This window comes from Pristis pectinata, chromosome 9 (genome assembly GCF_009764475.1).
Source record: "Pristis pectinata isolate sPriPec2 chromosome 9, sPriPec2.1.pri, whole genome shotgun sequence".
Classification (NCBI taxonomy): Eukaryota; Metazoa; Chordata; class Chondrichthyes; order Rhinopristiformes; family Pristidae; genus Pristis; species Pristis pectinata.
The window spans coordinates 79,348,446-79,360,917 of NC_067413.1; the positions used below are offsets into that span (position 1 = coordinate 79,348,446).

Below are 12,472 nucleotides of genomic sequence, written 5' to 3' on the forward strand. Positions count from 1 at the left end.
AATAAGGTCCTACACTGGTTTATTCTTCCATCTGCACCAATACTTACTCCACTTCCCACAGCACCTCCCCTTGCAGTCACAGGAGATAGAATATTTACCCTTATCTTCTTCCTTCTCGCTGTCCAATGACCCAAATGTACATTCCATGCTACATGTGATATGCAAGGTGTGCTCTCTCTACACTGGGGAAACCAAATGCAGAGAAGGGGACTACTTTGCAGAACAGCTCTATTCAGTCCACAAGGGTGACACTGAACTTCTGATCGCCCGTCACTTTAATTCTTGACCCCACTTGATTTTCTGTCTTCAGCCTCCAATACTGTCCAATGAAGCCCATGCAAGATTGAGGAACTCCATCTCATCTTGCAACCAGGTACATTACAGACTTCCATTCTCAACTGAATTCAAGAATTTCACATAAGCATCTATTCCAGCCCTGTGGTTCACATTTCCAACACTCAGTTTTTACCCCTCTCTGGTAATTTATATACATTTTCATCTATCCTTGACATATTAATCACCAACTTTTGACATCCTCTTTCCACCAGTTCAATCACCACTACTGCCATTCAATCTCTCCTGCCCTCACAGCCTATCATAGGTCTAATCCTATTGTTCTTTCTGATTCGCTGCTGCTTGTTTTACCTTGAATTTTTCAGCTCTGCTTAAAGATCATCAACCTGACTTGTTAATTCTATCTGCTTCTCCACAAATAATGCTTGATCTGATTATTTTTTTTTAAGCATTTTATGTTTTATTTTGGACCTCTAGCACTTTGTAGTTGCTCAACTATACAGGTCAAGGCTGTGCTAGACTCAGTCTATACTAAACGATATGATTACAGTTAGTTGGGATAGATGCTCTGAAAAACCAGGCTGATTTCCATTCATTAATCATTATTGAAGTTTACTGATGCAAACATCTGTCAAGAAAAGGATTGGGCTCAACTGAGATGCAACTGTGATTAAATATTAGGAGCAGGAATTAATCACTCAACTCCTCAAACTTGCTCTGCCATTCAGTAAATCATTGCTGATAAGATCGTGCCTTCCCCCAATAACCTCTCACCTTTTTGCTAATCGAGAATCTATCCACATCTGGTCTTAAAAGTATTCAAAGACTCTGCTTCCACTGTTCTTTGAGGACACTGTTCCAAAGACTCACAACATCAATGAAACAATTTCGCCTCATTCATCTTAAAATGAGCAATCCCTTATTTTTAAACATAACACATAGTTCTAGATTCTCCGACAAGAGGAAATAATCTTTCCACATCCACCCTATCAACAACCCCATCAGGATATTACAGATTTCAACCAACTCGCCCCTCACTCTTCTAAACCTCAGCAGGTACAAACCTAGTCTGTCCAACCTTTCCCCATAAGGTAACCTGTCCATTTTATCAGATTGTTCAAAACTGCTTCTGATCCATTTACCTCCTTTGTTAAATGAAGAGACCAAATCTACACAATACTCCAAGATGTGGTCTCACCAATGGTCTACACACTTTCCTACTTTTGCATTCAATTCCCTTACAATAAGTGATAAATATTCTAATAGCTTTCCTATTTACTTGCTGTACTTGCATATTCTGCAATCATCCTGTCAAGGATAACAGCTAATTTACTAATGGACACTTGTGCCCAGAGAAACTCTGCCAGTGAGTCGATGCATTAAGGGAAGGGGAACAAACCAAAGATAAAGAAAATAAAGCAAAATTAAACATTTGATGCATTAATTATATGAAGATCACATCAGCATATTTTCTTTTACAAATATACTGTTGGACTTTTATAATGTACTGGAATGTTTGAATAGCAACACAGTAGGCTGGAAATACATTACTTTTTTTGTTTAAAAAATGGATCAACAGAATCCCACTACAAAAATAGCATTAGGAAAGTTAGAAGTACTTCTTTCATTAAAAGAGGTTTCTTACGCATGAGGAATAGTGGTCTTGAAGATGTCCAACATGCAATTGCAAGTTTTATCCCATGTTTCTGGCAAAAATTTTTCCCCATTCAGAATGACAACATTTTCCAGACAATTAGTCCCAGACCGAGCAAGTTGTTCGTTATCTGAGAAAAGCAAGACATTATCAATTGATCATAAAAATTAACCTTTTTAATCATTTTTGTTTGGCTGCATTTGCACCACAGTGTGAAGGGATTTTTTTTCCACTTTCTCTCATGAAAAGCGCAGTACAACCCTCCAAGAATTTTACTTCAGTATGGAGTGGAGTCAGGTACTTGCTCTAAATATGCAGTATTGCCTTTAATTTAGGGCAAGTGATAATGTTCAAAAATCAATGTATGGCTGTTTTATGTCTTTTACTAACTACAAGTATCCTGGAAAGGACAAAGACATAACAGCAATGTCAAACTTGGACTAGGTTGAATGAATTAATTGGAAGAGTAACAGTAGTTCAGTTTCCGCACTTTATCTTTAGGAAGAAGAGCTTTCATGTTGATTTTAATTTACAGAAGTCAAATCAACTCAACAAGTTTGCAGCCACATGGTCAATTTTGTTTCAATTTAAATCAGTTGTGTATCTGCAGAGAAGTGCATTTTAAATTGGAAATCAGGAGATAATACATATGAAAGTCAAGTTGCAGAGGATTCTTTGCAGCAAACTAACTTTCACTGTTTAGATTTTTATACTTCATGGCATACAAGGCAGATTTAAAAGGTGATTAAATAGCTCAAAACACTTAATTTTATGACAATACATATGATCTTGTTAACATCTGTAGCATGTAAAAAAAACTGCTGGTGAAATAGCAAAACTGCATGAGCATGATAAACTTATAAAAACTTTTTCCTCCCCTGGAATCCCCATATTAGAGTCATAGTTGTAGAACACAGAAACAGGCTATTCGGCCAACTCATCCATGCTGACCACCAAGCAAGTCCCATTTGCCAGCATTTGTCCTGTATCCCTTGAAACCCCTCCTATCCATGTATTTATTTAAATGTTGTTATGGTACCTGCCTCAACCAGTTTTTCTGGCAGCTACGCACCACCCTCTGCATGAAGAAGTTGCCCTTCAGATCCCTTTTAAATCTTTCATCTCTCACCTTAAACCTATGACCTCTGGTTTTTAGTTCCCCTTCCCTGGGGGAAAAAAACTATGTGCATTCACTCTATCTATTCCCCTTGCAGTTTTATATGCCTCCACAAGGTCACCTCTCAATCTCTTATGTTCCAGGGAATAAAGTCCTAGTCTGCCCAGCCTCTGAGCAAATAGGAAAAATGAGTGTTGTTGTCTTGGACAACATATGAATTAGCAGGGAGGAGGTATTGAAGGCCTTAAAGTGCATCAAGGTCAATAGATCCTCAGGGCCTGACCTTGTGCATCCTCAGACCTTGTGGGAAGCTAGAGAAGAAATTGTGGAGGCCTTTGCAGAGGCCACAGGTGAGGTTTCAGACGACTGGAGAGTGGTTAATGTGGTACCATTGTTTGAAAAGGGTAGCAAAAACAAGCCAGGAAACTACAAGCCAGTGAGTCTGACATCGGTGGTGGGTAAATTGCTGGAGGGGATTCTGAGGGACAGGGTTCTACCAACATTTGAAGAGATAGGGTCTGATTCAGGACAGTCAGCATGGCTTTGTGCGTGGGAAGTTGTGTCTGAAAAATCTCTTGGAGTTTTTCGAGGAGGTAACCAAGAGGATAGATGAGGGTAGGGCAGTGGATCTGGTCTATATGAACTTTAGCAAGGCCTTTGACAAGGTTCCTAATGGCAGGCTAGTCTGGAAGGTTAGATCGCATGGAATCCAGGGGGAGATAACGGATTGGATTCATAATTGGCTCAGTGGTAGGAAGCAGAGGGTGATGGTCGAGTGTTGTTTCTTGGACTAGAGGTTTGTGTCTAGTGGTGTGTCACAGGGCTTAGTGTTGGGACCTTTCTTGTTTGTAACTTATATAGATGTTTTGGATCTGAATGTATAAGGCATCGTTTGTAAGTTTGCAGATGATACTAAAATAAGTGGTATAGGTAGTGTAGAAGGTTATAAAAAAAAACAGGGGGATCATGATCAGCTAATTATGTGGGCTGAGGATTGGCAAATGGCTTTCAATCCAGATAAATGAGAGGTATTGCGCTTTGGGAGATCAAACCAGGGTAGGGCCTTGGGAATGTTGTGGAACAGAGAGACCTAGGAGCGTAAGTGCATAGTTTGCTGAAAGTGGCGTCACAGGTAGATAGGGTGGTGAACAAGGCATCTACCTTCGTCAGTCAGGGCATTGAGTACAGGAGCTGGGAAGGTATGTTGCAGTTATACAATACGTTGGGTGAGGCCGCATTCGGAGTATCGTGTACAGTTTTTGTCAGCCTGTTATAGGAAAGATATTACTAAACCGTGCAGTAAAGATTTACCAGGATGTTGCCTGGACTTGGGGGCCTGAGTTGCAAGGAGGGGTTGTACAGACTAGGACTTTATTCTCTGGAACGTAGGGCATTGAGAGGTGACCTGATAGATCATGGGGGACACAGACAGGGTGAAAGCACATAGTCTTTTTCCCAGGGAGAGGATACTATAAACAGGAGGGCATTAGGTTAAAGATCAGAGGCAAGAGATTTAAAAGGGACATCAGGGGCAGCTTCTTCATGCAAAGGGTGGTGCGTATTTGGAATGAGCTGCCAGAAATAGTGGTTGAAGCAGGCACGTTAGCAACATTTAAAAGCCATCTAGATAAGTACATGGATAGAAGAGGCATGGAGGGCTGTGGGCCAAATGCGAGCAAATGGGACTAGATCGCTGGGCAACACAGTCTGCATGGACAAGTTGGGCCATACTGCCTATTTCCATGCTGTACAACTCTATGTCTACTCTCCTTATAACTCAGGCCCTCGAGTCTTGGCAGCATCCTTGTAAATCTTCTCTGTGCTCTTTCCAGTTTAATGATGTCTTTCCTATAACAAGGCGTGTCTTTCCTATAACAGGGTGAGACCTTGCCTATCCAAATGTTGATTGATCCTGTCCCTCAGAAATCCCTCCAGTAACTTACCCACCACTGATGTCAGACTCACCAGCCTGTAGTTCCCTGGCTTGTCTTTGCTGCCCTTCGTAAATAATGGCACAACATTAGCCACCTTCCAGTCTTCCAGAACTTCACCTGTGGCTAAAGATGAAGCAAATATCTCTGCAAAGGCCTCTGCAATTTCTTCCCTAGTTTCACACCTGTAGCATCTGTATCCTGGAACATTAAGCTGCCAGTCCTATCCTTCTCTCAGTATGCTTGTTACTATATCGGCCGTGTAATTGCAGTCCAAAGTATCAAGTCACGCATAAGCAGTATAGATGCACAGACCCATTTCCCTTATTATTGCATACTGAAAGTGACAAATTTCCTATATATGATTACAGTAACCCATCTTGTTAGCTTTCTTGCAAAATTTGCATAATGAAAACTCAATCTTAAAGCTACGCATATTGAAGTTATTTTTTTAAAAACGAGATAGCAGCAACTGACCTACTTGCATACTTGTGAATACCTGTACTTGTTTGTTTTACCTTGCTGCACACACCAGTACAACTGTGCAAATATATCGTCCAGTAGGACATCATTGAGTACTTCAAAGTACTGAGTAAATACATCACAGATAGCATAAAGTGCATGGTTACAAGTGGTGGTCATCCATTCAGCTTTCTGAAAAATAAAAAGAAATGTAAACAAGTTTACATCAATATCTCAAATACTTATTAGGTTCTCGTCCCTCCCCACCAATTGTGAATTACCACTGCCATGCAATGGGCAATACTACATAAACATTTTAAATTACTTCAAATGAGATTTCAGATTTTATACAAAGGATTGTGAACTTGAAAAGAAAAGATACTTTGCTCTCGAGGCCACAAATAAGCCATAATTAAAAGATTTGCATACCATATTATAGGAATGAAATTCTAGCCATGGGAACAGTAGAGCAAAGTTTCACTTCAATCTATCTAACCATCTCTGAGAAGACAAAGCAAAAAGCAAATACTGAAAGGTTTACTGAAGGTTAATAATAGATTATTTCTTTCCTTGGCTGAATAGCAACAAGGGAATCAGGAACCTGGTTTGGAAGTCAGCCTTGGTTTCAATGCACATGTTTGGCTTCAAGTTCAGTGAGGAACACTCAAGTAGAATACTGATCTTTTCTCCAAAGTTGTGTCTGTCACCTCTAGTGAGCTACTGTTGCCAGAGGACTGGGAAAATCAGGCCAGCCAGGTTTAACCATGCATGGGAAGTTAACTGAAGAGATTGCAACCTCACTTTGACACCACCAAGGAGTAGGCTGCTTGCCCATCTATGTTCCACCTCCTTTAAACCAGAGGTGGGCTGATTAGAAATAGATCTGAATTTTTAAGCATTTTTGCATCTTGCCTGACCACAAACCATAAGTTTTTTTGGGTTTCTAACTTTTTATATGTCATATCATTAATAAAACAAGTTGTAGGCAAGAAGATTTTTTCTTTCAAGCAGCTAAGAGAATATGAAATTCCTTATGACTACATAACTAATGAGGCAGAAACTACAGTATTATATAAAATTATTTGATTCAGTATTTGAAACAAATGTGCTAAAATGGGTCAAATAATGTACCAGAATATGACATTAGAAAAGGTAGCACTAGCTAAAACGTTAAAATTAACAGATGAAACGTGCTAAGTAGCTTCATACTGCACTGCAAATTTTTTATGATTCATACTTATAAATAAGAATGATCGCACTTAAAAAGTAACTACCTACATACCTCAGTCTGTTGTTCTGGAAGTTTCATGTTGTCAAAGATCCTGAAAACAATCCTAAACAGATCTTGCCACCAATGCTTCTCAAAAGTATGACCATAAGTTTTCATTATTTCAAACATCACAGTTAATCCCCTATGTTAGGATTAAAACAACAGGTTAAATGATGATGATCTTGTGCACTTCTGAATGATATATTTACCTGTGTATCATACACCTTAATTAGAGAGACAACTACATTTATGCTATAATGGTGGAGGAACTGAATGTTCAGAGTGGTGAATGCGGTATCAGTCAAACAGGCTGCTTTATTCTGGATGGTGTTGAGCTCCTCAAGTGCTGTTAGAGTTTCATACATCCAGGCAATTGGGAAGTATTTCCATTATGCTGTGGATTTATGCCTTGCAGATGGTGGAAAGGCTTTGGGGTATCAAGCAGTGACTGAGTCACCGCAGGGTAACTGGCCTCTGATCTGCTCTTGTTGATATTTATGTGGTTATCCAATAGAGTTTCTAATCAAAGGTAATTTCCTAAGGATGTTAATAGTTAGGGGACTCAATGATGGTAGTGTCACAGAATGACAAGGATAGATGGCTATGCTCTGACACACTAGAGATGGTCTTTGGCTATCACCAATGTGACACAAATGTTGCTTAGCATATGGAGACGCCTATCCGTTAATATTTACCAAATCTCAAATGAATCTGTTAATTATATTAAAAAAAAGATTTATTTAAATAAAATAGGACTTAAAATGAATGTGAAGCCATATTATTTATGGGCAAACTTTGCATATCACAAGATTTGTATCATAAAGCAATATTAAAATGAATCCAAATGCTATAAACACTTTAGTGTCAATGGGTGGCAGCAACCACAATGAAAACATGGTTTTGGAAGTCCATTTATTTAAACCAGTTCTGTGTGGATGCTTGTCTTTGAAAATTTGGTAGCCTATGCAAAATTAACATTAGGAGCACATACAAACCACTTATTCCAATATCAAAGCAGCTTCAGATCATGACAGCTGCTGTCAGGTTAGGTTTCTGTAAATTTAATTTTTTATTGCTTATTTTCCAATGATACAAAAACTATTCTGATAAGACAGTGAATGTTCAAGGGCACAGAAAGTAATTTTCACAAGTCATCAAGTCTTTTGCTGATCTTATATATGCCCTTTGAAATGAAACAATTTTAAATGCTAATCAGCAGACTAGATAATACTACATCAATTGGATAGTTGAAACTGATGATATGCTTTAAACAGTTTACAAGATAAGCATACTGCAAATCAGTTATTGTAAAACAAGCTAATGTCCTATATATTTAAAGGATGAAAAAAAGTATACTGCCTAGTGATTCTTCAAATTTTATGCAATTTAGGAATACTGCTGTTGTCTAAAATACTGTTTTAATTACTCAGAGAAATAAAATTCTTACCTAGTTCTTACATCTAATTTGCATCTGTTAATTATGCATGACAACTCGAACAGAATTGGAAACCATCCTCTCACCCATACTCTGTCTTCAGCAGCTACATTCATATCATCACTGGTGTATTCTTTGAATGCCTGTAAAAATGATTCAGTTTAAGAATAATTTAAATTACTTGTGTAAACATTAATCCTGAAGACAATTATGGAAACTACAGGATGCATTTTTTTCATCTTCCCTCTCTACTAGTCACAGCCTTCCTCATTTGAGAGCATCTAATAACAGAAGCCATGACCAGCCATTTGTGTTGACTACTAACCCTGTTCAATGTCAAGCATTTATATAAAAATCACTCGCTCCAATTCAGAGTCCTGAGTAAGATTATTTTTAAAACTTCATTAATACACTTATACTCAATTCGTAGTCACCAAAATCTCACCTGTGGTCTCTCTGACACATATTTTGCACAGTGGCGAATGAGACGGATTGCTTCCATGCTCGTATCAGGAAAAGCAGCATTGCAGGCAAATTCTGACAAACATTTCACTGCATCTTGAAAGGAATCTATTGTTGCTGGAAAGTGCTTTGCAAATACATTCACTGTGGAAATAATTTCAAAATGATAAATTTGACTTTACTGCTCTGAAAAACTCATTGCTGGTCATTTCAGATTAATAATTGATTGCTTTGATTCAAATGTTTAAATGTCTAACATATTAAAACATCCATTAAAATTGAAACTGACTCTAAGTTAAAATTGGATCAAGGATTGAACAAAGAAAGATTTTGTAATCTTGTAATATCTGTTGTGTTCTGTTTTGCTTTTGTTTAATTTTACTTTTCAATCAACTTGAACTATGAAATTAAAAGCCTGTGTTTTCAAAAACCATGAAAGTAAAAGCCTGCAACAATTGGAGAAAAAAATTCTACTACACTATGTCTATCAGATTTTTCACTGATAAAATAAGGTTTATTCATTTACCATTTATATTTCTATCCCAGTTTAGTTTCCTTATAAGATCCTCTAGTTCAAGATTTTGTTTATTAAGCATCTGTTACAAAACCAATCAGGGTTCATCATTTTAGTACTGATTGCTGGGTTAAGTCACCCATATCTCAAAAATTATTAAAAGCTCAAAGAGTTCCGAAATGTTTTAATGGACAAGATCCCATCATAATACACATAAGAGAATTAGGACTGAATGCAGGTTTGAGATGTAATGTGGGATGAGAACATGGTCTATGGTGAACAAGATTTAATTTTATTTATTCTTCCCCATTTATGTTATATGCTACTTTAATAAAAATCTACATTAACGTGGGATGCAACAAAGTCAAGTTGGAATTTTATGCAAGAAAGCAACGTAGCTTCACAGGTAGTATTGGATAATAAGAGGCATGATTTTTATTGGTATTGGTTTATTGTTGTCATATGTACTGAGATACAGTGAAAAACTTAGTTTTGCAAGCCGTCCATGCAGATCATCTCAAAACATAAGTACTTTGAGGTAGTGCAAGGGAAAATCAATAACAATGCACAATACAGTGTTATGGTTACAGTTACAGGGAAAGTGCAGTGCAGGTCGACAATAAGGTGCAAGGGCCATGGTGTGGTAGATTGTGAGGTCAAGAGTTCATCTTTATTGTACAAGAGGTCTATTCAAGAGTCTTGTAACAATAGGATAGAAGCTGTCCTTGATCTTGGTGGTGCATGCTTTCAAGCTTTTGTATCTTCTGCCCGATGGACGGAGGGAGAAGAGAGAATGTACGGAGTGAGAGAGGTCTTTGATTATGCTAGCTGCTTTTCTGAGGCAGCGAGAAGTGTAGAGAGAATCAATGGAGGGCTTTTTAAATTATACTTCACCAATTCTGAGGACCTGGAATTGTGAAGAAACGTTGGCATTTTTCCAAGTAACTGATTACATTTTTCTAATTGATCATCAGGAACTTAAGAATGGTGATGCATATATATGCATTAATTCACAAGTTTCAATGTTGTGGTCTTTTCTTTTACTTCTCAATCTCCAATATAGGAGAATGCAGTTGCTCTCTACCACTCACTCAAACATCCTGCACCAGATCCAGTTTCAATGGATGGGAAAGATTACAGAAAACCGAAAGATGTTAGTTAAATAATTTAATAAATGTAGAATAAGTACTTCAAGTTTTAATTTTTTTTGAGAAATCTTTACTTCTATACAAAACATTCATAAATCTACAAATTTGAGGAGTTTTTAAATATTTTAAATTTATTATAATTTTGACAATTCCAGGAAAACCTGGGGCATGGCTCAGCCAGGTGTCAGTTTCTGCCCATCCACATAATCCCATTATGCTACCAAAGGCTCTATTGCTGTGCAGTGCCTACCCACGAGGGATTCAGCTGACTCTTCACTACACTGCAGCTATCTAGGTCACTTCAGGCAAATTTGTAGTTCATTCAAAAGTCAATGGCAAGCACTGACAGCCAGCTGTTGCCAGAGAATTTTGGCCAAATTTGCTTTCTACATAACAAGCCTTGCATCCAAATAGGAATCTTCATTCAAAAAAAAACTGGCCAATATGCTCATGGTAAATTAAGACCTACATGGACAAGCATTTTAAGCAACTAAGGAGAAGACTGAAAATTAAATTGGAGATTCAAATTAGACTAAAGTCACTTATCAAAATGTACCATTAGGACATGTTTTCATTGAATAATAATGCCTTCATTGACTATCAATCATTGAATATCAAGTTACATGAATAGCTCCTGAAATGTATATATGCTTTAAATATATAAAAGTCACTTATTTTCAGAACATAATTTTTTATAATAATATCTGCATCATCTCACTGAAATGCAATGCCACGATTTTAAATCCTAAGCTACAGAGCCATGACAGGTGGCAGCAGTGTTAAGAATATTGGTCACGTGTGTAAAAATTGCTTTTGTTTTAGGACAAATTTAAATAATTAGGATGGACTTCAAATACTAAAAGAAATAACATTGTCCAAGGCAGAATTAACTTTTCACAATACCAAATTTTCCATGATTATGGAAGGAAAATGGATTGAGTGGATAGAACTACGAAGCAGGAACAGTTAACTCCCTACGCTTAATGGTCCATTTTTATGTGCAGTTCAAAAATCATCTTAAATTTAAACTTTGAATTAAGTGGACAAAAAATTTGATAAAATATAATTTATTAAACATATATGTTCACATCATTGAACATTTTACAATTTCTAAATTTTCAGGCTAACATTGATCAGCTTAATTACACAGAAAAAATACTCACTGACAATGTGTCCTGTGGTTTGGAATGCTAGCTCAACTATGCTCTCATCTTGATCTGAGGCTGCAAGGTGAAACACAGAGAAAATATTCTTCCATCCAGAACGAATATTACCAGCCTGAGAATTAACCATCTGTGCAATGCAGCGAACTACCATGTCTCTGATTGTTGGAGATCTTAAAGAAAAATTACTATATTGTAAAAATGTAATTGAGAACAGTTAACAAAAGTGACTGCAAAGCAAACAGTTGTTATTATTAATGCACATCCTTTAAAAACATACAAAGGTTAAAGCTGATGGGAGAAGTAAACCAAACTGCCCAGCTAAATTATACAATTTGGACATCCTGATTACCTCCCCGACACTTGATACCCCAAAATAACCTGCAAACTACCTCAACGGAAAAATACAAAAACAACTTTTATACTGAAGTTTCAGTACAAATATTGCTGTCATCAACAATTTATTTCATCTTTTATTAGACTATTTTTACGAAATGCCGTTATTACCAAATATCTAACACATTGGTACAGATTGCATCCAGGACTTATATTCACATCTTTGTTTTAAAATGTGATCAGAAAAAAACTACAATAGCTTCTATGGAACTTTGAAATTTGACCAGAAAAATACTATTTTTAAACTTACCTGTTCTTTTTCATTATGTGCTCAAAAGGTCTTAAGAAATCTTTTTGAAACCTGAAATTAGCAAGTTCTCCTTTCTCCAAGAATTTCATTGATAACTGTCTCAGAGAGTCTACAGCAAAAATGGCAACATCTTCATTGGGATTGCAGCCAACCTGGTAATAAATAGGAATAGCTAACTTCATGAAATCAACACCATGAAAGAATATTTTAAGATTTGAATTGATTGAAATTTCATTTTATTCACTGAATTTTACAAGTCTAAATAAAATGCAAGATATGCACAATGACTAATTCAATTTAAATTTCCAAACCTCATAACACAGATATCAAGATTAAATTTAACATGTTAGAAGAATTAATTGGACGTGCTGAGGGG

General features: G+C 36.9%; 1 protein-coding gene across 1 annotated transcript in view; it reads right to left on the bottom strand.

Annotated features, from left to right (window-relative positions):
• The window catches only part of arfgef1 (ADP-ribosylation factor guanine nucleotide-exchange factor 1 (brefeldin A-inhibited)), a 146,678-nt gene that overhangs the window by 21,202 nt on the left and 113,004 nt on the right, over window positions 1-12,472 (bottom strand). Inside the window, 7 exon segments of the mRNA XM_052022993.1 lie at window positions 1,940-2,078; window positions 5,515-5,650; window positions 6,741-6,870; window positions 8,176-8,306; window positions 8,609-8,769; window positions 11,451-11,623; window positions 12,097-12,248. Coding sequence (XP_051878953.1) covers window positions 1,940-2,078; window positions 5,515-5,650; window positions 6,741-6,870; window positions 8,176-8,306; window positions 8,609-8,769; window positions 11,451-11,623; window positions 12,097-12,248 — 1,022 coding nt within the window.